This window comes from Salmo salar, chromosome ssa11, assembly GCF_905237065.1.
Source record: "Salmo salar chromosome ssa11, Ssal_v3.1, whole genome shotgun sequence".
Classification (NCBI taxonomy): domain Eukaryota; kingdom Metazoa; phylum Chordata; class Actinopteri; order Salmoniformes; family Salmonidae; genus Salmo; species Salmo salar.
This window is the reverse complement of record NC_059452.1, coordinates 26,360,175-26,383,986: the sequence shown is the minus strand read 5'-3', so window position 1 is coordinate 26,383,986 and position 23,812 is coordinate 26,360,175. Positions and strand designations below refer to the sequence as shown.

The 23,812-nt window shown below is 43.7% G+C and overlaps 1 protein-coding gene across 4 annotated transcripts; it reads left to right on the top strand.

Moving 5' to 3' along the window:
- The first annotated feature begins 212 nt into the window (after positions 1–212).
- On the top strand, positions 213–22,103 carry LOC106562362 (tripartite motif-containing protein 66). Of its 4 annotated transcripts, none has more exons than XM_045689279.1 (18): positions 213–336; positions 7,450–7,712; positions 8,488–8,701; positions 11,095–11,224; positions 11,519–11,635; positions 11,955–12,069; positions 12,470–12,616; positions 12,797–12,914; positions 13,069–13,952; positions 15,860–16,081; positions 17,146–17,296; positions 17,617–17,695; positions 17,802–17,991; positions 18,233–19,218; positions 19,728–19,860; positions 20,044–20,118; positions 20,219–20,371; positions 20,586–22,103. In XM_045689279.1, exons 2-18 carry the CDS (start codon positions 7,704–7,706, stop codon positions 20,820–20,822), a joined length of 3,960 nt encoding a protein of 1,319 aa, XP_045545235.1. In that variant the 5' UTR covers positions 213–336; positions 7,450–7,703; the 3' UTR covers positions 20,823–22,103. The 4 variants fall into 4 exon arrangements, with proteins under 4 accessions (XP_045545235.1, XP_013982677.1, XP_013982673.1 ...); XM_014127202.2 differs by having other exon boundaries at positions 8,468–8,701; XM_014127198.2 differs by having other exon boundaries at positions 242–336; positions 7,639–7,712.
- Positions 22,104–23,812: the final 1,709 nt, after the last annotated feature.

Below are 23,812 nucleotides of genomic sequence, written 5' to 3'. Positions count from 1 at the left end.
ACAGCGACATCCAATGGATGGAGAGGGAACAGCCTGCCCTATATGGTGATGATCAGGTTAAGGTAAAAACCTCAAGCTTTGGTCATACTTGACTTGTGACAGCCCTTCGCTATCGTAGGGTAGGCCTAGGTGAGTATATTCTGTATCACAGTGAATATACCAGTAGCCTACAGTCCAAATCAAATTCGTAAACATGGTCATAATAATAATGTAGCCCGTCCTAGTACACTACGTGCGCACTGACACTGAAAGCAATTGTCATCACATAACGGTAGTTGATATTGTCTGACTGAACCTTTCGGACGCACTGCCAAAGCGAAAGTTATCGCGTTTGAGGTATGTTATGAGCAACTATTGTGTTTTGTATCTTAAAAACGATATTGTAATGCATGATCTATTGGACAGCAATACATGCGTAAATAATCGAATGGATTTAGGTGCGGCTCTGTTGACTATTGAGTAGCTCAAATGATGCGCATCCTCTGATACTGTATGTGAGCCAAGATTTCAGCAATGTCATATAAACAACAAATCGATACCAGTTAGGTTACGATTATATTTTGATTACAGCAGGTAATGCGTCAATATAATTAGACTAGATTCTGTTACGCAATCTATCTGTCTAATTTGAAAGTCAATGATTCACCTGCTCCTTGTCTATCATGATGAAAATCAGATATTTGCACATAGCCTACTGGAATGATAGCCCAGCCATGTATCATAACTTGTTTTAATTTTAACAACTTGATATTTTACAAACAATGGTTGAAACAACAGCAACCACGTTTGCGTTCATTGATCAGGCTCAATACACACTTGATATATACATGATGACAATGACAGGTTATCATTGAGTGACATTGACCCCAGTTAAGTGTTAGTGTGGCCAATCTATATAAAATAGGGCAATAATACAATCATTTCCCCACACATTGATTCCATATTGGGAGGTTTAAAAGATAATTATGCAATCTAATAAAAGAGAAATGCCCTGCAATTCATACCTGCATATCCACATATTATAGCTCTTATTGCCAGCAGAAACATGAACAAGCTGGGAAGTGTGTAGTCCCCCGAGCATACAGGGCCACTCGAGTGGGACAGCGGTCTAAGGTACTGCACCGCAGTGCAAGAGGCATCACTACAGACCCGCGTTCGATCCCGGGCTGTATTACAACCGGCCGTGATCGGGTGTCCCATAAGGCGGCACACAACTGGCCCAGCGTTGTCCAGGTTAGGCGAGTGTTTGGCCAGGGGGCTTTATAAGTAGGTCATCATTGTAAATAAGAATTTGTTCTTAACTGACTTGCCTAGTTAAATAAAAAAATAAAAAAATAATTACAGGGAGGTGTTAGTGAAACACAGGGAGGTGTTGCACTGCTATAAAGCTGTTATTGACAGACAGCCAGGGAGTGGTGCTCACATTCCTTCTCACAGGAAATGCATAGTAGCTCTCAAAGAGCCCCCTCATCACTCAATAGAAAGACCCAATACATGGATGGTGCATTAGGATTAGGGGTCATAATGTAAAAAAAAGTCAACACATGCAGATCCATACAGTGCCTTCAGAAAGTATATACACTCCTTGACTTTTTCCTAATTGTTTTGTGTTACAGCCTGAATACATTTAGATTTTTTGTTGTTGTCAGTAGCCTACACACAATACCCTATAATGTCAAAGTGGAATTATGGTTTTCAACATTTTTACCAACTAATAAAAAATGAAAAGCAGAAATGTATTGAGTCAATAAGTATAACCCCTTTGTTATGGCAAGCCTAAATAAGTTTAGGAGAAAAAATGTGTTTAACAAGTCACATAATAAGTTGCATGATTTATTAATTACCTCATCTCTGTACCCCCACACATACAATTATCTGTAAGGCCTTTCAGTCGAGCAGTGAATTTCAAACACAGATTCAACCACAAAGACCAGGGAGGTTTTCCAATGCCTCGCAAAGAAGGGGACCTATTGGTAGATGGGTAAAAAAACGAAATAGACATTAAATATCCCTTTGAGCATGGTGAAGTTATTAATTACTCTTTGGATAGTGTATCAATACTCCCAGTCACTACAAAAATACAGGTGTCCTTCCTAACTCAGTTGCTGGAGAGGAAGGAAACTGCTCAGGGATTTCACCATGAAGTCAATGGTGACTTTAAAACAGTTACAGAGTTTATGGCTATATTAAGAGAAAACTGAGGATGGATCAACAACATTGATTCAGGACATAAAGTTAATTGCATTCCCAAATGTTTTGCAGTATTACTTTAGTGCCTTGTTGCAAACAGGATGCTTGTTCTTGAATATTTTTATTCTGTAAAGGCTTCCATTTTTTCACTCTAATTTAAGTTAGTATTGTGGAGTAAATACAAGTGTTATGGGGCAAGTCCAATGCAACACATTACTGAGGACCACTGTCCATATTTCTAGCATAGTGTTGGCTGCATCATGTTATGGGTATGCTTGTAATGTTAAGGACTGGGGTTACAAAAGAAATAGAACAGAGCTAAGCACAGGCATAATTCTAGAGGAAAACCTGGTTCAGTCTGCTTTCCACCAGACACTGGGAGATTCATTCACCTTTCAGCAGGATAATAACCTAAAACATAAGGACAAATCTCCACTGGAGTTGCTTACCAAGAAGACAGTGAATGTTCTTGAGTGGCCAAGTTACAGTTTTGACTGAAATCTACTTGAAAGTCTTTGGCAAGACCTGAAAATGGTTGTCTAGCAAAGATCAACAACCCATTTGACAGAGCTTGAAGCATTTTGAAAAGAATAATGGGAAAATTTTGCCCAATCCAGTTGTGAAAAGCTCTTTAAGACATACCCAGAAAGCCTCACTGCTGTAATTACTGCTAAAGGTGCTTCTACAAAGTATTGACTCAGGGGTGTGAATACTTATGTTAATTAGATATTTCTGTTTTTCATTTTCAATACATTTTCAAAAAATTCTAAAAACATGTTTTCACTTTGTCATTGTGTGGTATTGTGTGTAGATGGGTGAGAGAAAACAATCAATTTAATACATTTTGAATTCAGACAGTAACACAACAAAATGTGGAATAAGTCAAAGGGTATGAATTCTTTCTGAAGGCACTGTTTCACTGTGTACATGGATTCACTATGCCTGATTTTGAACAGAGGACCACAAGAGTACCTTCAGTGAGGAGAGTGCTCAAATGATTTAAATTATGCATATCTTTTATGATTTTTTTATATGCTATTATCATTAATTCAATACGGATACATCTGTACCCCAAGGCAGATTCCAAGGAAGAGTATTGAACATATTTTTCTCCTGTAGGCTATATAATGAGTTATGGACTTAAAATGGGTTACTGTGAATTTGACAGTAGCTTACAGGCAGCTCGGTGGCAAGTAAAGTTCTGTATTTCATGTTACAGTATTATTTATACTGTAATATAAATACAGTATCAAAGCAAGTACTGTGTAATGACACACAGTACAATACCGTAAAATGTACTGTAAAAAGTAAATGCTACCGTAATTGGAAAATAATGAATAAATGGATGAATGAAATTAATATAGGAGCGGTTTGTATTTCACAGTATTATACAGTAATTACAAGGGGTTGGTGCGAACAGGTTGGCTGCTAGGTAAAGTGTTTACACATTACAGTATATTCATTAATATTTTGTGTTTTATATCACTTGCACTTCTAGAGGCCTTAACAAAGGCTTCCAAACTGGCAGTGACTACAGGGCCAAACAGACCAAAAGGACATGACAAAATGCTCAACCATTTAAGGTTTAGACTTGCTGCCACTCCAATCTGTCCCATAGGCAAATTGATGGGGCACTATAAGGAGTTAAATTAGTACAGCCTTCTCACTCACGGGTGCAACCAATATAGCCTATGACAAGGCATGCCTAAATATACACTATGTGACCAAAAGTATGTGGACAGAGGGGGAACAATAATAATTTGATGAATCCATTTAACTGATGTGAATGCAGAATTTGGATATTAGTGATGATGATACTGTATTCATCTCTCAGTGTTCATATGAGAGCCTATTGTTACTACATAATGAGAAGGTATTCATCTACAGTTATATATACCGCAGCAGGTTGGTGGCGCCTTATTTGGGGAGGAGGGGCTCATGGAATGGTATCAAACACATGGTTTCCATGTGTCTGATGCCATTACATTTACATTACATTTACATTTAAGTCATTTAGCAGACGCTCTTATCCAGAGCGACTTACAAATTGGTGCATTCACCTTATGATATCCAGTGGAACAACCACTTTACAATAGTGCATCTAAATCTTTTAAGGGGGGGGTTAGAAGGATTACTTTATCCTATCCTAGGTATTCCTTAAAGAGGTGGGGTTTCAGGTGTCTCCGGAAGGTGGTGATTGACTCCGCTGTCCTGGCGTCGTGAGGGAGCTTGTTCCACCATTGGGGTGCCAGAGCAGCAAACAGTTTTGACTGGGCTGAGCGGGAACTGTGCTTCCTCAGAGGTAGGGGGGCCAGCAGGCCAGAGGTGGATGAACGCAGTGCCCTTGTTTGGGTGTAGGGCCTGATCAGAGCCTGAAGGTATGGAGGTGCCGTTCCCTTCACAGCTCCGTAGGCAATCACCATGGTCTTGTAGCGGATGCGAGCTTCAACTGGAAGCCAGTGGAGAGAGCGTTACAACCATTACATTCACTCCATTCCAGCCATTATAATGAGCCGTCCTGCCCTCATCAGCCTCCACTGATATATACACTACATGACCAAAAGTATGTGGACACCTGCTCGTTGAACATCTCATCCCAAAATCATGGGCATTATGGAGTTGGTCCCCCCTTTTCTGCAATAACAGCCTCCACTCTTCTGAGAAGGCTTTCCACTAGATGTTGGAACATTGCTGCGGGGACTTGCTTACATTCAGCCACAAGAGCATTAGTGAGGTCGGGCATTGCTGTTGGGTGATTAGGCCTGGCTCGGAGTCAGCGTTCCAATTCATCCCAAAGGTGTTCGATGGGTTGAGGTCAGGGCTCTGTGCAGGCCAGCCAGTCAAGTTCTTCCACACCAATCTCGACAAACCATTTCTGTATGGACCTCGCTTTGTGCGTGGGGACATTGTCATGCTTAAACAAGAAAGGGCCTTCCCAAACTGTTGCCACAAAGTTGGAAGCACAGAATCATCTAGAATGTCATTGTATGCTGTAGCATTAAGATTTCCCTTCACTGGAACTAAGGGGCCTAGCCCGAATCATGAAAAACAGCCCCAGACCATTATTTCTCCTCCACCAAACTTTACAGCTGGCACTATGCATTCAGGCAGGTAGCATTCGCCTGGCATCCGCCAAAGCCGCACTGCCAGGTGGTGAAGCGTGATTCATCACTTAAGAGAATGCGTTTCCGCTGCTCCAAAGTCCAATGGCAGCAAGCTTTACCCCACTCCAGTTGGCATTGCGCATGGTGATCTTAGATGTGCGGCTGCTCGGCCATTGAAAGCCATTTCATGAAGCTCCCTACGGACAATTATTGTGCTGACATTGCTTCCAGAGGCAGTGTGTAACTCGGTAGTGAGTGTTGCAACCGAGGACAGATGGTATTTATGCACTACGCGCTTCAGCATCAGCTGTCCTGTTCTGTGAGCTTGTGTGGTCTATCACTTTGTGGCTGTCCCATTGTTGCTCCTAGACATTTCCAATTCACAAAAACAGCACTTACAGTTGAGCTCTAGCAGAGCAGAAATTTGATGAACTGGCTTGTTGGAAAGGTGGCATCCTATGACGGTGCCACATTGAAAGTCACTGAGCTCTTCAGTAGGGCCATTCTACTGTCAATGTTTGTCTATGGAGATTGCATGGCTGCATGCTCGATTTTATACATCTCACAGCAACTGGTGTGGCTGAAATAGCCAAATCCACTAATTTGAAGGGGTGTTCACATACTTTTGTATATATTGTGTATGTTAATAAGCCAGAAACAACAATACCATGCACCCACTATTGGTCAAAAGGTTTTTGGTGCGCCAAAGATATGGTACTGTATTCTGTGGGGTGGAATTACAGTACCATTAGAAATACAGCAGTTCTTTCCCCGCCCGCAATATTTTCCCACAATGCACCATAATTTACAGTATGCTGCAGTAAAACGTTTCAGAGTATTGATAATACCCAAAATGACCTTATAATTTACAGTTTTCCATTACAGTGTACAGTACAAGAAGTGGTTGAGGAGTTTGGCCAGAGAAGTCATGAATATTTACAGTCGCTATGTAGATAATTGTCTGATCAGGGAAGTGACATTGGAGCGGTTTTTCACTTGGATCCCATCACCTCAGTGTTAATGGATGTTACATAGGTGTGCTTTCAGGGGAGACATCACCAGTGAAGTTTCTATTATTGTGTCATCTCTAGAGATGTCATGCTTTCAGGCTGCCTTTTATCCAGTACCAACCTCACTTAGCAGGGCAGGAGAGCTGTCCCTCACAGAGAGGTATAGTGCTAAAACCTTTCTGGTTTTAAAGCAAAATGGGGAGTATGAAAGGGGAGGAGGGGGGTTTGAAAAGCAGGAGAGCTGAGTGAACAAGAGGCGGGGAGCGCTAGGTTTGACTAATTGTGTTTTAAAGTGGGTCTTGTAGCACACAATGGGGAATGGGATGGTTTTTAGCTCCCCTGTGAAGCACCAGAGGATGAGAAAGTTGTCAGATTTGTAGGTCAGGCTGCAGGGGTTGGTGTTAGGCAGACTCAGAGCAGCAGCAATGATGGTGTTTTAATTGTGATTTCACATAGTGATGGTGTCTTACTACTCTTTTCCACAACTCTGTCTACATTACAACAACGGGAGGAGTCATATCCCCCCTTCTAATAGTGTCACTTGTTGCTGATGCATTTTAAGACAGTTACAACATGACCCTCCTCTCTAGTACTGTATATGGATTGTCTTTCCAGCAATGAAGTTAGTTTTGTTTCCTTGCAGTGTGCCATTCCTTCTCTTCTGCAATACTGTGATAAAGATCTTAATTGATTTCATCGTTTTAGAGAGAATAGCAGGAGTGTTTCCTACTCCCATCTGGTGCTCATCAGAGCCTGACCCGGTTATGGTGTGCTACGTGAGCATGTGTGGCTCCAGAGGGACCTGTCCCTTCCTTGTGCTGATACAGGGATGTAGAAGGAGGTCACCAGCAGCCCACCACAACCCAGCCCACCACAGCCCAGCTCACTACAGCCCATCCCATCCCAGCCTGCTCCACTCCTGTTTGCAGTGCTTACAATTCCCTCCTACATTGTAGGTCATTCGGCCTCTCCTTCCATTTTGGGAAGGGCTTCCGGGGATATTTCGCCCTAGAAAAAAAATAATTATCGTATCTCCCTAATTCCCAATTATTATGCACAGGCTTATTTAAGAAAAAGGATTATATGTTTTGTGTGTTAGAGAGGATGGATTTGAATTTGACACTCCTCTACGTCTGGTCTGTGAGGAGTCCTACGCACAGATGAACCAGGAGAGGAGAGGAGAGGAGAGCTCAGCTCGCAGGCTGTCATGTAAGCCATATTCTCTGGGGCCACCTCTTGGTGCACGTTGCTTCCTGCCGCAGGTAAAAGCGTCAGTGTGAGTGCTGCTTTGCTGTGTGTGAGCGTCAGGCTGTGCTGTCCTCTCCCTCCCACAGCGAGAGCAGCTCTGCTGGGTACCAGCTCCACCATTCACCAGAGGACACATTACCCCAGTGCTGACATGGAGAAGGTAAGGCGTTCTCTCAACGTTCTATTAACATTCCTATGACACGGCTGACACAGATTATCTCAACTCTCTTTTTCCCCACAAGCAGATTTTCTATTCTACTGTTGTTTGTGCCTCTGTGTGTAGAGGCAATTGCAGAAATAGAATGAATGTATTTGCATGGACTTTTTATTTTCTGTCTTAGCCCGAGGGTATTCAGACTCTCTCAAGTCTTTGATGTACTTCAGTGTATTTCTAACAAAGTGAATATAAATATTTTTCCAAATAATGTTAACTGTTAACTGTAATGTGATGAGGATGAAAAGATACACAACATGTTCTAAAAGAAGAAAGGATAATCCTGTACAATTGGCATGACTTCAGTATGACCTGTTTTGTTATGTTGTTGCAGCTTTATTTTGATATGTGATTTCAGTACATTTGATTTGAATGTGCACTTCATTCTGTGCTACTAGTTGTCTTTAAGCTGCATTAAAAGGGAAATGAATCAGCTGGTTGAGCAGCTTGTGTCTGTGACTCAACGTGGCTTCATTTTGAGGAACTTGATCGAATGCATCTGACATTCTCTGGGAATAGCTCAGAATGTGTGAGCATCGACACAAGTAACCGCTCTGAGGAGTGTGATTTAGCCCAAAGTACAGAGGGAGGTAACACAAATACTTCTGACATATGTCACCCCATCTTTATTTCAGACGACCTTGTTGTTTTGTGTGTGTGCTTGTGTGCGTGCGTGCTTGGTGTGTGTAAATACATGACAGGTCTTCTCTGTGTGTGGCAGCGTTGCTCAGAGTGCCCAGAGCCCAGGCTAGCCCAGAGCCTGTGTACATTCTGCAACAAGTGGCTGTGCTACCAGTGCACAGACATGCACCAGCACCAGAGAGCCACCCCTCAGTGCTCAGACCTGCACCAACACCAGAAGCCCACTACCCAATGTGTCGACCTGCACCAAAGGGACCAGATGGCCCCCAGCTCCCTGCCTCCACCCGAACCAGGCAAGCATCTCTCTCTCCCAGACAGGTTCCCCCATCCCTCACTGCCTTTCCAGTCTCCACATCCGGGTGTCTCTGGCCGGTTGGGTGGAGATGGGCTTCGTTTCCCCGGGGTCGTCATCAGACCTGTTTGTTTGGTTTCTTTGTTTCAACTTTTTCCCATGTTTGTTTGTTAATCATGTCTCAGTAGGAATGATTGTGATGAATTATGCATGTAGCCTGTAATGGTTGGTGGTACAGTAATGGTTCCTGCAGACCCTTATGTATTACAATTCCTGTTATCTTGTGGCCCACATTCAGAGAGTGAACACTGAGAATGATACTATTTTTGTAGCAACAGTGTGATATTATTTGTGGATGCTGAGAAGTACGTTTCTAGGTCTCTACTCTTGGATGCTAAAAGGCGAAGTCATACTATAACTCTGTGATCACATCTCACCTCTGTTGCCACCTCTAAGTCTTGCTGTCTTAGTGTGTAAGTGTTTTGTTTTTGTGTTTTGGTGAGAACATCAGTTTGAAGTGTTGCGGGTGAGAAAGCGTAGCTCTGCAGGCAGGATGTGGTCCCTCAGCTCTTAGCACTGGGGCTGTGCTATGCAATGCACAATAGGCCTTGTGGAGAGCATTGTGCAAAAGGCACTGCTCATTGGAGTGGTGTGTCCAGCAGAGTGCAGTAGGGTTGCGTTCAGCAGATAGCTATGTTCAGCTGAGACTTTAGTCAGGCTCTGTGGGCCTGTGTGCAGCAGTTTGCAGTATGAACTGTGATGTGCTTGTTATGTTATAGGGTTGTGTTGAGCGCTTTATTGTTCTGTTGAGTCAGTGTTTAATGTACTAACTAGGGCCATGCTTAGCAGTGTGTGTGTGTGTGTGTGTGTGTGTGTGTGTGTGTGTGTGTGTGTGTGTGTGTGTGTGTGTGTGTGTGTGTGTGTGTGTGTGTGTGTGTGTGTGTGTGTGTGTGTGTGTGTGTGTGTGTGTGTGTGTGTGTGTGTGTGTGTGTGTGTGTGCAGCAGCAGTACTGTGTATTGTTGGGGGCTGTGTTTACTCATCGTGACCCTGTGGTCTCTCTATCACATTGTGATCTGTTTCCTGCCCCTTGTGGTATGTGTGCGTTTGTGTGTGTGTGCGTTTGTGCCTGCGTGTGTGTCTGTGACTGTGGGAAAACCTTCTGCATCACCCCAGAGTATAGACATAGGACCAACTTTAATGTGTACAGTGGATAGCCATCTGAACATCACTCAGTCTTCTCAGTCAACCCCTCATAACAATGCTTAGGCCTGCTCCGAGTGCAGTGCACACAGTTTCATGACACAATCATTACCCAAGAGGGAAAATAAACACCAGCATCAGGATACAACAATTGGTTGTTTTTGTTCTCAAAAGTCAATTAAAGGCTTCAGTCAATTTGGGTCCAGTTTTGAAATAAATTAACTAATGCCACATGGTGATTGCTTGGACTCCGTCCCAAATGATTCCCTATTCTTACATAGTGCGCTACTTTCGGCCAGAGCCCAATAGGGAACAGGTGCTATTTGGGATACAACCTTAGTGTGAGGAAGTGATAACTTTGGGCAGGAAGTCTCATATGTGCTGCACAAGAATCACATTTCCAGCTATTTATACAGATAATTTGCATAGAGTAACTCTCATTACATTGCAAATCAAATGACTAATGCTGCATTTATTTTGAAAACATGGCCGTTTATGCATGCACACATGAAAGTAATTTGTTCTCTAGCAGCATTTGTTACTGTCTACATCCTGCGGTGTGAAGGTTTTGTTTTATTCTTCAAAAGCCAACCGAACAAAGTTATTCATCTAGATTGGCACTGGTCTTTCATTTCTCCGATCAAAGACCTTCTCTCTCTGCCCTATTTTCCATCTGTCTACCCATTCTTTAAGCCCAGAAATATTTACTAGATTTAAAATATGCCATATTTCCCTAACCTAAAATAGTTTTGGAATGATGATGATACTGAATGACTCATGTAATGCACGTTAACTTGTGGCCAATATCAGATTCAATGTATTTTCCAACTCTAAAATAGAGTAGAATGAGATTGCAGATAACATTTTAAGCAAAATGAAACAAAACTAAACAGGAAACATTCAGCGAAATAGTAGTTTGTCTTGTAGCTTGATATAGCAATATAATTAAAAGTTGATGTACATAAACTGTGTGCTGCCAGACATGAATGTTATACAGTTGCCTTTTTGTAGGCCACTTTTGTTTACATGATGTGTCTTTGAACATTTGTTTGCATGATATATCTTGGTGCATTTATTTTCTTGTACAGCACCAATTCCTCCCAACGGCTTTAGCTGAAGTGTGAATTGCTTGTTTAGTCCTTCTCTGTGGTAATGCTATGCTTCTCTCCCCCCTCCCCCTCTCTGCCCGGTAGGCCCTGGCTCGTGTGGCCGCCCCCTCCTCATGTGCCACTCTCACAGACAGGAGCCCTTGGAGCTCTTCTGCGAGTCCTGTGACCTCATGTGCTGCAGCAGCTGTCACCTGTCCGCCCACAAGAACCACAGGTCAGTCCTTAGACACAGCACAAGGGCATTACAGTGAGGGGCTAACAGCAGGTTAAAAACCTCCTGCATTGTGTCTGGTGCATATCTTCAACCTACCTAATTCTAATTCAGTCCATAGGATACATTGCCCTGTTGCCTGTGATTTTGCAGCGCATTAGTGGTCCCAAAAGTCCCTAACGTCATACAGTAACTAGCCCTCAAGGAGATGCTTTAAATGAAAGGGTGTAAAGCGGTGAGGTTAAGTGGTGTTTCTATTGTATTATTTGACCCACTGTGATATCTGTTTGTCCTCAGGCTGGTGCACATTGGAAAGGCCCTGCAGGACCAACAGTGGCAGTTTGAGAGCCTGATGGCTCAGGTGGAGGAGAGGAGGTCTGCAGTGGAGAGCACAGCCAAACAGATAGAGGACAGGTAAGCTCCGCTTGTACAATACATTACAGACAGATGTGTAGAATGAACAAGAGTATACACTGATCTCATAAAGCAAGTGTAAAGCCAACAGCTGGTGGTCTCAGAAACCTGGCTCAAATTTACCAGAGCAATGTTGATGACATGCATATGTCCTCTCAAAGATCATATACAATACACTCTCCAACTCTGAATGAAATACCCATCTAACATTTGTAAAGCATCCAAGTGCAATAAAGCACAATCCACCACAATCCATCAACTGTTTTGGTTTCTCTGTCAGTAATCACAATGTTATTTATTTTCTCTGTGTTCCTCTCAGGCTGCACGGTGTAAAGATCACGCAGAGGAAGGCTGAGAACCAGATTAAAATGGCAAAGATGATTATGATGAATGAGCTGAACAAACGGGCCAACCTATTAATAGAGCAACTGGAGGTAATGACTTTCTCTCTCTCTCTCGCTCTCTCTCTCTCTCTCTCTCTCTCTCTCTCTCTCTCTCTCTTCCCCTCAGTCTCAATGTTTCCAGGGGCATTCATCTCCAGTGTCTAGCTGACCATGAATGTACATGTTCCCAATCAGGAGCGCTCCCAACATTATCTAATCAGTTCTGACCGCTTGCAATGGAGAGGCAATAATGATCTGTCAAAAAAGCAGGGATCTTAGGAATGAAATCCGGTGAAAAACAAGCCATTGATTAGCCCCTCTCTTTCCATCTGTAATTCGCTCTCTCTGTGCCAGCAATTACACGTGAGCATGTGTGTGTGTGTGTGTGTGTGTGTGTGTGTGTGTGTGTGTGTGTGTGTGTGTGTGTGTGTGTGTGTGTGTGTGTGTGTAGAAGATCTCGGAGGACTTCCAGCGGCGTCTGGAGGACCAGCTGCAGGGGGAGATAGAGATGTGCAGCCAGCTGGACCACGTGCAGAACTTCATCAGCTGGGCAACGGCCCACCACCTCAAGAACCCACTGCTCTTCAGCAGGGAGCTGGTAGGTCTGAAGGGACAGAAGGGTGGGCTCGCGGTCAAACACAAAGACCATTTTTTTGCCGCTTGTAAAACACAAGGCCATTTTCTAGTCTCATTTAAAAACAGAGAAAGAAAACATTTTTGGAGTTGGTTATGGAAAAAAGCTAATTTGGGCTTTTACATTACGCCTGTCCTCCTTTAGATTTCTCTCCAGATGCAGCGCCTGCTTGAACCCCCACTACACTCAGACGCCTGGCTCCCTGTGAAGATTAAGTTCAACTGGGATGCCAGCTACTGGACTAAGCAGATCTCAACTTTGGGTAAACTAAGGCTAAAATGATTTGGCTGCAGTAGCTTGGCTGCAGTGACTGGTTGTAAACCGGTTGTATGTAATTATTGAAAGTGTTGCATTTAATGCCTTCCTACTGGAGACCTGGCCTTATTCCTAAACTACAAGTATCTCTGTTGTTATAGGTCAGCTCACTGCAGAGGGGGGAAATCACTCCTACTCTGAGGGCGTGGCCTTCCCCAGCATCCTGAGGCCCCAGCCTATCACCTGCTTGTCCCTGCCATCTGTGTGCCATGGAGGGCGGGAGCAGAGCTGTGCCTTCCAGGCCTGCTGTCAGCCCCAGATGTGCTGCCTCCACTGCATACCCCCACAGCCAGCTGTGCAGCTGGACAAGACCCAGCGGGAACCCAACCCCTACTCCGCCAGGTGTGCCCAGTCCACCCTCAGCTCTCCTTCCCTGGCCCTGCATCAGAGTCAGCTGCTAAGGTGCTGGGGCCCTGACAGTCCTCCAGGTCCACCAGCTGTGGTGCCCTCCTCCATGCAGCGTCCCCAACAGCCAGCGCATCTCCCGGCTGCTGACCCAGGCCTGCTCAGCTCCAGCTCCAACAGTGGAGGTCTTGGACTCCAGACCCTAGTCACAGCCCTCTACCAGCCTCAGATTCAGCCGCTTCCCGACACTCATGCACAGCCAGCCACAGATGGGGCCAGAGAAGGCCAGAGCCAGCAGGCCAGCAGAGAGAGAGAGCAGACTCCTGGGCAGACAGCTGTGGACAGAGAGGTGTTGACAGAGCAGATCCAGGAGGGGAGCAGGGAGAAGACACATGTACAGACAGCTGTGGACAGAGAGGTGTTGACAGAGCAGATCCAGGAGGGGAGCAGGGAGAAGACACATGTACAGACAGGGGTGGACAGAGAGGTGCTGACAGACGGGATCCAGCAGGAGCAGCAGCAGCAGCAGCAGCAGCAGCTCCTGGCTCCCCTAGTGGCCGAACTGACAGTGGAGCAGCAGGAGGAAGAGCAGCAGGAGGCCAGGACTACACAGCCATCCAGAGACTGCAGAGATGGCAGGGTGAGTTGACCAAAGCACACTATGATGAACATTGTTTCTTCACATCAGAGATGCTTAAACCATATCAACTTAGTAAAGCTGTCCATGTTTGCTCAGCGATAGTGCACTTTTGGCCTACGTTGGAGTTCCCCCATTGTTGTCTGTTGACCAGAGAGTTGTATAGGTCCCACAACCTCATTTCGCTTTCACTCTGTTGACTCCCCAGTGGTCACACTTGTCCCTCCTCATTCTCTATGGCCTTATAGACCTCACCACACACTCTGAGCTCAGAGGTGTCAAAACACACAGTCTTGTTCACAAACACCTCTCAGACTAACAGTAACACACATGCCTCAGCCCTGCCTCGCTTCTGGCCATGCACACATACACGCACACACAAACCACAGGTCACACATCTGTCCTGAGGAGAATAGAGCAAGGTACAGCCATTGTTTCACTTCGGTTGTGCATTATGGCAGAATAAAAAGCCAATGGGTTGAGGGAAGGCTGGATACAGTAAATTGGTTTCATGGTGTTATAATTGAAGCTCAAAGCACATTGTACCGCAGGGAGCTTCGCGTGATAGCAAGTCTTAAACCCAGGCTGACAGCAGTATTTCCTGTGTCAATATCTACACACAGCGGATATTGAAAAAATTCTGGCAATAACTTTGTTTACGCCAAATTATCAGTCACAGTGGTTGACAGCTGCACTGAAAACAGATGGTGCTACAGAAACCTGACTGGCTTCCATTTGAAGAAGGGACTATGCTTAAGAAAGAGGCACACTAACACAATCAAAGCACCAGCTATGCTGAAATATATTTAAAAAAACTTAAGTGCAGCATTGCGGTAAAGCTAAAAAAAGATTCTACTGTTTATTATTAGTACCCTTGGTAACAGGGATTGAGCAACCGAATGATCACTGATCAAAAATGTTCCTCCTGCATGATTAAAACAACAGAGGCACATGATTTCCGCCTTGCCAAGACACAGTGAGTGAAAGTGAGAAGAAAAAGCGCTTGGGCGCAGCCACATACGTACTTAACCTGGTAATAATGAGACACTTGGGGAATTGGTGGAGCTGGCAGGTTGATTTCAGCACTGGGTACACTTCTCTCAGATACATCCCTGTCTTCTGTCTCGCTCCCTCTTCCTCTAGAAGAGGATTATAGCTTTTTTCTCCACATTTAGACTCCTTCACACCTCTCCTCGGGGCGCGGATCAGGTAAGTGTTTTAATCGAGTGGTAATTATGAGCACATGCTCTGTGTCAGCTGTTCTAAATCTTCATGGTGTGTGGCGCACTGTGAGAAATAAGACAGAGAAAAAAAGGGAGGGAAGGAGAGGTGAGAGGAAGAGGAGGGGGGAGAGGAAGAGGAGGGGTGCTGAGACACAAGCTAGTGCTCGAGCTTTGTCAGGCGAATGGCTGCATTAGCACAGAGACACAGTTGCTGGGGGCTTTTTGGAAAACTCGCATTAGTGAAATGATGACGAGAGGGGAAGGCCAATGGAGGAGAGACAGAAAGAGAGTCTAATCTGTGATGTGCTAATGCCGCTTATTCAAAGGAGCCTAGCTAACACACTTCTGATAGTGGATTTACATACGATAATTGGTGTTGTAACTAAGCCCTTCATTATCAGTAGAATAACGGTGTTGTGAGCAGTTGTGTGGGCCATCTCTCGCTGAAATGAATGGGCTTTGTAGCGATTGTGTTGTTTTTAATCAGACAGGCAGGGCTCACAGAATGGATTCTGAGTGGCGTCCTTAGTGCGTGTGATACTGAAGGTTGTTCCGCCTCACACCTCCCACCACCGCACTGTCTCTGTTGCTATGACATGAATAGATGCACCTGTGTTGTATGATGCTCAGTCAGCAACAGTAGAGTGTGCTGAGGCGGTCTGCTTTTGTGTTTCTGTGTCCTGACAGAGATCCACTTCACTGGAGATGTCTGTGACGACCCATGGGTTCAGTGTTGATGCTCAGAGCAGCAGGCCCAGCTCACTGTGTGGGAGGAAGAGTCGATCCCAGAGCATCCCACCAGAACTGGCAGGCCCCTCCAACAGCCCCTCCACAGAGAGGCCCCTGGGGGCCACCCACAGCTTAGCAACAGCAACAGCAGCCGTGGAACGGGGACGCATGGCAGACCAGGTAACCCATTAACCCATTAATGAACAGAGACCTGCTGCCATAGAGATCCTATAATTCATGTAATTCTATGCCTACTGCTACCAAGGAGAGTGCAGGTGAAAGGTCATGGCTGACTGGAGACAAGCAATTCTTAATAAATGACTGGCATTCTATTATAAGATTTTCAATGGACAATTAATGGACATTTTATTTGTGATCGAGGGTCATGCCTATTCTCTTCAACTTCCATTATTACATGTCAGCTTCTTAAGGCTGTCTAGCTGTTAAGGCTGTCTAGCTGTTAAGGCTGTCTAGCTGTTAAGGCTGTCTAGCTGTTAAGGCTGTCTAGCTGTTAAGGCTGTCTAGCTGTTAAGGCTGTCTAGCTGTTAAGTCTGTCTAGCTGTTAAGGCTGTCTAGCTGTTAAGGCTGTTCTGATCAGAGCTTTTATAAGAGACATGCCATTATACAGTTCCATTAGGGACATTACAGTATAGCTACAAAGAAAATAACATTGTAAAAGAAAACAAAATTCCAAATACTGTATCTATTACAATATGTCAGATTAAAAAGTTATTTTAAGGCACAGTCTCAGCAGTTTTGGATTTGATTTTAAAGGGATACATATAAATGTGGCAGAAAGGTTTGGCTGTCAGACTTAAAACCTTGTTCTTGTTACATACTTGGCAATGTAATTTCTTTGCAGAGGGTAAAACACATTACCAAAAAACAGAACTGATACAGCAATGAGTCCATTTGCTTTTATTGCAAACAAATTGGACAAAGTTGCTAGTGTTGCTGTTTAAAGGTACATTTAAGAAAATTACCTTTTGGGTCAATCAGATTCCAGGTTTTTGGTGGGAAAGCCTTTTCTTGTTTTTGTCTCTGCAGTTGACTTTGTAGCATGATGTAGTACAATACCAATAATGTTTTGTAACGATATCTGGTTTATCTTACTAAACACATTCCTAAAGCTAACACTAAGGTGTCCCTCCTCCTTATTCTTACAAACTTTGGATGTATAATATGGTTGGTGTCTGTGCTTGATATAGTAGTTGATGTTGATATTGACTGATTCCCTCCCTCAGCATGGTTTTATGGATCTCAGGCGGAGGAGGCTGTCTTCTGATGGAGTGATACGATCTGTGGCCTCCTTGGAGAGGTCCTTAGCCACTCCTCCCTCCAGAGGCCAGCCCAGCCTATGCCTGTCGCCTTTGACCATCTACAAGACAGAGCCTGGTACTGAGCCACTTACTTCCAAATATTACACATTTATCATTTATTTATTATAATACAATATACATTTCTCCGATTATTTATTTATGTATACACTACACTGCAATTCAGATCTAGCTGCCAATATTGTACACCATGGCTATAATAAATTACATCTCACTCTCTCAATAAATATGTTCTGATTATGTAGTAACAATATGCTCTTATATAAACATATGAACACTGAGAGATGAATACAATATCATCATCACTAATATCCAAATTCTGCCTTCACATCAGTTAAATGGATTCATCAAGGGATTATTATTTCTCCTGTTTACCAGATTATGTCTATGCATATGATGAGACTGGGCATGACGTCAAAGGAAAATGCAGAATACCAAGAAAGACTCCAGACAACAGGTACATTCTATTTAAACATCACACTAATCTTCAAAAAATAAGTTGAAGTCAAAAGGGGGAAAAGCTAAAGTTATGTTGCTTCACCACTTCCCTCTTCATACATCAGTGACAGAGAGGTTCAGAAGGAACCTGGGAGTTCCAGTTCCAAGGTTCCAGTGGTGTGTTTGGAAAGGCTGAAGATCCTGGTGTCTCGGATCCCACCACAGGGGCGGCGACAGAGTGACCCTCTGCCAGGCACTGCAACAGAAAGGACCGGACCTGTTCCACAGAGGGGATGGAAGGACAAGATGAATGAGGTAGGCTCCACTAAAACACTGTGAACTCTCTTCTCTTCCAGAAAGTCTATGATGTCAGATTATACTAGTTTCATAACCACAATAAACATTATGTCTGAACTAATTTTGTCCAGCAGCTGGTTCTTATAAGCGATAGCAATTAGCCCGGAGAAGAGGTCTGAACTAAACTGCAATGTGTTTCACATCAGGGTAAAATACTACTGGCATGTTCTAAATGTCAAACTCTGTACTTTGTCTACAGGGAATATCAAAAGAAGCCAAGGTCGCAACGGTCAGCCCGTCTCTGGATAAACAATACTCAGAGAGACACACTATCAATCAATCTCTCCCACCTTCAGTAATCAATGATTGGCCTGAGCATGGAGGACACAGTCCTCACAAAGAGCTCACACTGCAAGTACCCGCCACTGATCTTGTATCACCTCCACCTTTCGCTGCACCTGACCTCGACTCTGACTCAGATCCCAGGTCAATCTCAGAAATTGTTTCTGACCCTGAACTGGACTCGGACCCACAACCAGAATCGGATCCCCAGCAAGAGTCTGACCCACAACCAGAATCTGACCCACAAGCTGAGTCTGCATCGGAGGCTGATCTGGAATCAGTTGCTGATGAGGAATCTCCTGCTACAGAATCTGAACCTAGTGTGGAATCAGAACCTAGTGTGGAATCAGAACCTAGTGTGGAATCAGAACCTAGAGGGGAATCAGAAGGTAGTGAAGAATCAGAGAATGGTTTAGAATCAGAGAATGGTGAAAACCTGGATGCTGATGCGGAATCAGAGGCTGATATAGAATCGGATCTCCAACCTGATCCTGGCTCAGACCCCCGTTTTCCATCTGAAACACGTCCGGGATTAGATTCAGACCTGGAATCAGACTGTGCACAACCCCCTGAATCACAAGGGTCTGCAGAATCTGGACCAGATCTTGAATCGGAGCCAGACTCAGCCCCTGACCCAGCCTCTATCAGTCCTGACCCAGCCTCTCTAAGTCCTGAACCAGGAGTGGAGTCCCCTCCAGCCCAGAGGGCCCTGCATGCAGACCCTGGTCCACAGAGGCATTGTGAAGGAGCCGAGCAGGCCCTGCCTGGGGAAGAGACCATGGAGATGGAGAGTGAAGACTTCTGTGCAGTGTGTCTGATCGGAGGAGACCTTCTGTGCTGTGACCACTGTCCCAAAGTCTTCCACCTGTCCTGCCATGTGCCCACTCTCCTCAGCTTCCCCACGTAAGTCATCTCACCGCCATAAGTCATAGACTGGGTCCCAAATGGCACCCGATTGCCTTTATAATGCATTACTTTTGACTAGGGCTCATAGGGCTCATGGGGCACATAAGGCTCATAGGGTTCATAGGGCTCATAGGGCTCATAGGGCTCATAGGGCTCACAGGGCTCATAGGGCTCATAGGGCTCATGGGGCACATAAGGCTCATAGGGTTCATAGGGCTCATAGGGCTCATAGGGCTCATGGGGCACATAAGGCTCATAGGGTTCATAGGGCTCACAGGGCTCATAGGGCTCACAGGGCTCATGGGGCACATAAGGCTCATAGGGTTCATAGGGCTCATAGGGCTCATGGGGCTCACAGGGCTCATAGGGCTCATAAGGCTCTGGTCAAAAGTAGAATAAGGGGCCATTTGTGATGCCTCACTTCTCTCATCCATCAGTCTTGTCTACACTACTGCTCTGTGGTTGAAGATAACCAATGTCTGCCTCTGTGTCCTCTCCCACTTCAGGGGTGACTGGGTGTGTACCTTCTGCAGAGATATCCAGCAGCCAGAGGTGGAGTATGACTGTGAGAACCAGAGGCTGGCTGCAGAATGTTCAGGAAAGCCATTGCCTCATGGGCTCTCTGCTTGTGACCAGAGAGTAAGTATTATTCTTCATTATGAAAATTTAAATCAACTGACAAGGGACTCAAAATATTACTGGTAATGACCAGTCAGTAGTGTCAAGGAGGGCTCAATGTCTTCTGTAAGTGGGGTTTCACACCTACTAGTTACAGTAAATGTTATTTATCGTAAGAAATCAATGTTGCCCCCCCCTCTGTAGAAATGTGAGAGGTTGACTCTGTTGATCTGCAGCAACATGTTAAGTGCTCCCTTCCATGAGCCGGTCAGTCCACTGGTAAGTGATCCCAATCGTATTCTTAATCAGCATGTTAGAATTCACAATACTCTGCAAAAACACAGTGATCTGGTTTAATAAAACGTGTTTTGAAACCTAGGCTCGCCACTACTACCAGATAATCAAAAGGCCCATGGATCTGTCTGTGATCAGGGCCAAACTCAGCAAGAGGAGCACTCACCACTACTATTCACCTGAGGAGTTTGTGGCTGATGTCTCCCTCATGTTCAGGAACTGTGCAAAGTTCAATTATGTAAGTGATATAGATTAATAATAATATTTTAGTGATAGAGGTTAAACTGTATATATTGACCACTCTTTCAGTGCTATATTGTAAATGCATATTTTATTGTATCATTTACATTATTAAATGTCCCACAATGCAATTGTAAGTACTGATCCGGGTCACAGTAGTAAGACCTGAGATGATCTGTGTTTAATGTCTGGTTTCTCTGTCTGTCCTCCAGCCGGACTCAGAGGTGGCCCAGGCAGGTCGCAGCCTGGAGACGTTTTTCAGCTCCAGACTCAGGGAGGTGTTCCCAGACAGGGCCTTCCCTGCAGCCGAGGAGGACTCCGACAGCGATGAGTACGACGAGGTGTACAGAGCAGCCGAAGGAGGCTTCCCCTGGCCAGAGAAGAGAGAGCAGTGCCACAGAAAGAGGAAGAGGAGGCACTCTCTCAACTGGAGGAAGCATAACTTCTAGTTGTAGGCAGTGGGGCAGAGCCTATCACTGGCTATTTTGAAGGACAGTATGACATGATATTGCACTGGACGTTTCCATCCAAGAGAGGAAGCTGAGTTTTTATGAAGGGATTGTACATATTTACATTTTGAGAATTGTACTTCTTCATTATAAAGGTTATCTGCTCTTAATTTGGCCTGATATTTGTGTAAAATATTATTGTATAACTATAATCTGACTTACATCTTTATACTTATTATGCCTTTATAAACTGCATTTCTGGTATTTGTTTTTTGTTTCAGATATATTTGGAGATTCTACCTATATTTGTAGATTCTCCATCATATATACAGCAAAACCTACAAGGTCAGTATTGATAAATGGTAAACATATTTATAAATGTTAAACTCTACATTATCTTGTTTTATATATTAATATTGAATGTTTTTAGTGGCTAAATGATTGCAGGAAATTAGTAAATACAGACTATTAATGTTAATATTTCTGTCTTGCATTTTATATGTATATATAATATATAATATGTCTCTCTGTCCTATATGCACATAAAGTACAGTATAGAATGTTATGTATGGCCTCCCTTTTTTTACGGTAATGATTTGAGTGACTGACAGAGGGCGCCCTATCTTCAGCAGCAATGACTGAGAACAAAGGTTAAGGTTAAGGTTAAGTTCATATTGAACCAAGGGGGTATTCAAAGAAGATTAAGATAAATATAAAAATGAACATACCTTTAGTTGAAATTTCCACAATAGTATTGCAAGGCACGTATGCTTTAAATTTGCATTTATTCAATCCTAATGAAATTCTACTTCATTAGTATAAGGCCAGTATTAATAATGATTATTTCTCAGGCTTAATGGAAGTAGAAGGTATGTGATCCAGTGTGAATAAGTAGAAAGACCTGGAGAAATTAAGAGAGACTTAAGAGTAATGTTATGTTATTTCAACATTCTGTAGTTTCTATGTAGAATGTACATGTTACTTTTTCATTTATGTAAAATGGCTGCTGCAATACAGTAGAGCTGGCTGTATTTTTTTAAAGGTTGCTGCAAATTAATAGCTGAAATTAACTGTCGGATCAAGCTAAGTTTGCTATTTGAATAAACAAATGGACTTAAAACGATTGTAGGTATTTTTTTCTCTGTAGTATGTCATTTGGACTTATCAATATGGAATATCTCTGCTTCCATCTCTAATATTGAATCCTAAAAGCTACAAAGACCCTCTCAGAGTTAGCTGGTATCAAGAAATGTCAATTTAATAAAGAACAGTTGAAAAGTGCTTTATTTGAAACGGTCCTTGCTATTCTTCTACGATTCCTTTTGATTCCTCATTTCTATTCTGTCTGAAGTTGTTTTATGGGGTTATGGAAATAATAAATGTCTATCTTTAACCGACAAAGACATGTTTTGTATCAACATAGTCTTCTTACTAGTTACTACCTAAAATACATGTAATAAGCTTAAAGGTATTTTTTGGGGGATTTGACAGAATGGGGTTGTGATTAGTTGCCGACAGTCAAGTGTCAGTCAGTGTCCCACCTCTTCTCCATATGGGCGGTGTTGCTGTGGACTTGACAAGATGCAGGATGCGTTGCCTACTGGAGACATGGAGCCAGAGCATCAGTGGGTATTAATGCAGAAGACTTCTCAGGATTGTGAGTTTGTTGTTCAAGACATGAAGGAAAATAATCTCCTAAAATAACCACATTTATGTTGATGTAAGCTATTTCACAACTTCTTTCATCTTCCTTTATTTACAGCAGCTAGTCATATCCAAGAAAGATAACATGCCTTACTAAATATTTCATGGAGATAAAAAGTGTTTAAAAGTTGCTGTGTCAGCCTACCATGCAAACTTTCCTCAAAGCACTGATTCTCTGTTTGTCCAAGACTTTTCCTACCTAAAAGTAATTTTCTCTTAATGAGTTAGAACATTATGCGTTGCCTGGAACCCTTTAAATCATTCACTTTGAGTGTAGTCTTCCATTAAAGGTGATTCACAGGGTCCTTATGGTTGCTTATGGTTGAGGGCAGTGAATGATGTATGATTAATCCTGGCTCCCTTTGAAAACCACCGGCTAGCCCCGACCAATTTTCTAATTCAATTATCCTCGAAAGTCTTGATTGAACCATCATGCAGACATTAAAGCATTCCACACTGAAATGTTTCACTAAAGGCACAAGAATAACCTGCCGTTGGGGCAGCAGGTAGCCTAGTTGTTAGAGCATTGGGCCAGTAACCAAAAGGTTGCAAGAGCGAATCCCCGAGCTGACAAGGTAAAAATATGTTGTTCTGCTCCTGAACAACGCAGTTAACCAACTGTTCCTAGGCCGTTATAAATAAGAATTTGTTCTTAACTGACTTGCCTAGTTAAATAACAAATAACAGAGCAGCCTGGTGGATGCAGGGCCGGCTCTAGCCTTTTGGGGGCCCTAAGCATAATTTGGTTGGTTTTACAACTACTTTCCTGCAATTCTACACATTTTGCCATGACTTATACCATGTTAATATGATATCTGAGTGAGAATGACTAACAAAATCAATTGAGGCCCCCTGGGCATGTGCCCTGTGTGCTCGGTCGGTAATTCGACCATGATTAAGATAAGATATACTTTATTAGTCCATGCAAGATGGAAATTAGTCTTCTGCTTTTATCCAACCTGAAATTACAAGAGAAAACTGCTGATGCACAACCAAATTCTGAAATCGCACCTTGCGTATTCTACTATTCTAACTCTCAACAGTAAGTTGAAACCCCGACTGAGTTCCTAAAATTATTTATATTTTATTTAAAAAATGTGGGTCGGGGGCCCCGTAGTGGTTGCGGGGCCTTATGTCGCTTATACCTAGGGCCGGCCCTGGCTGGACTGTAATGAGGACACAGCCTGATTCTGTGAGTGGTGAGCAGTGAGAAGCAGTGCTGTCCTGTCTGTGGGCTAGCTAGCAGCAGACTGGTGGGTCTTCGCATCACAGAGATGGGAGTGGTC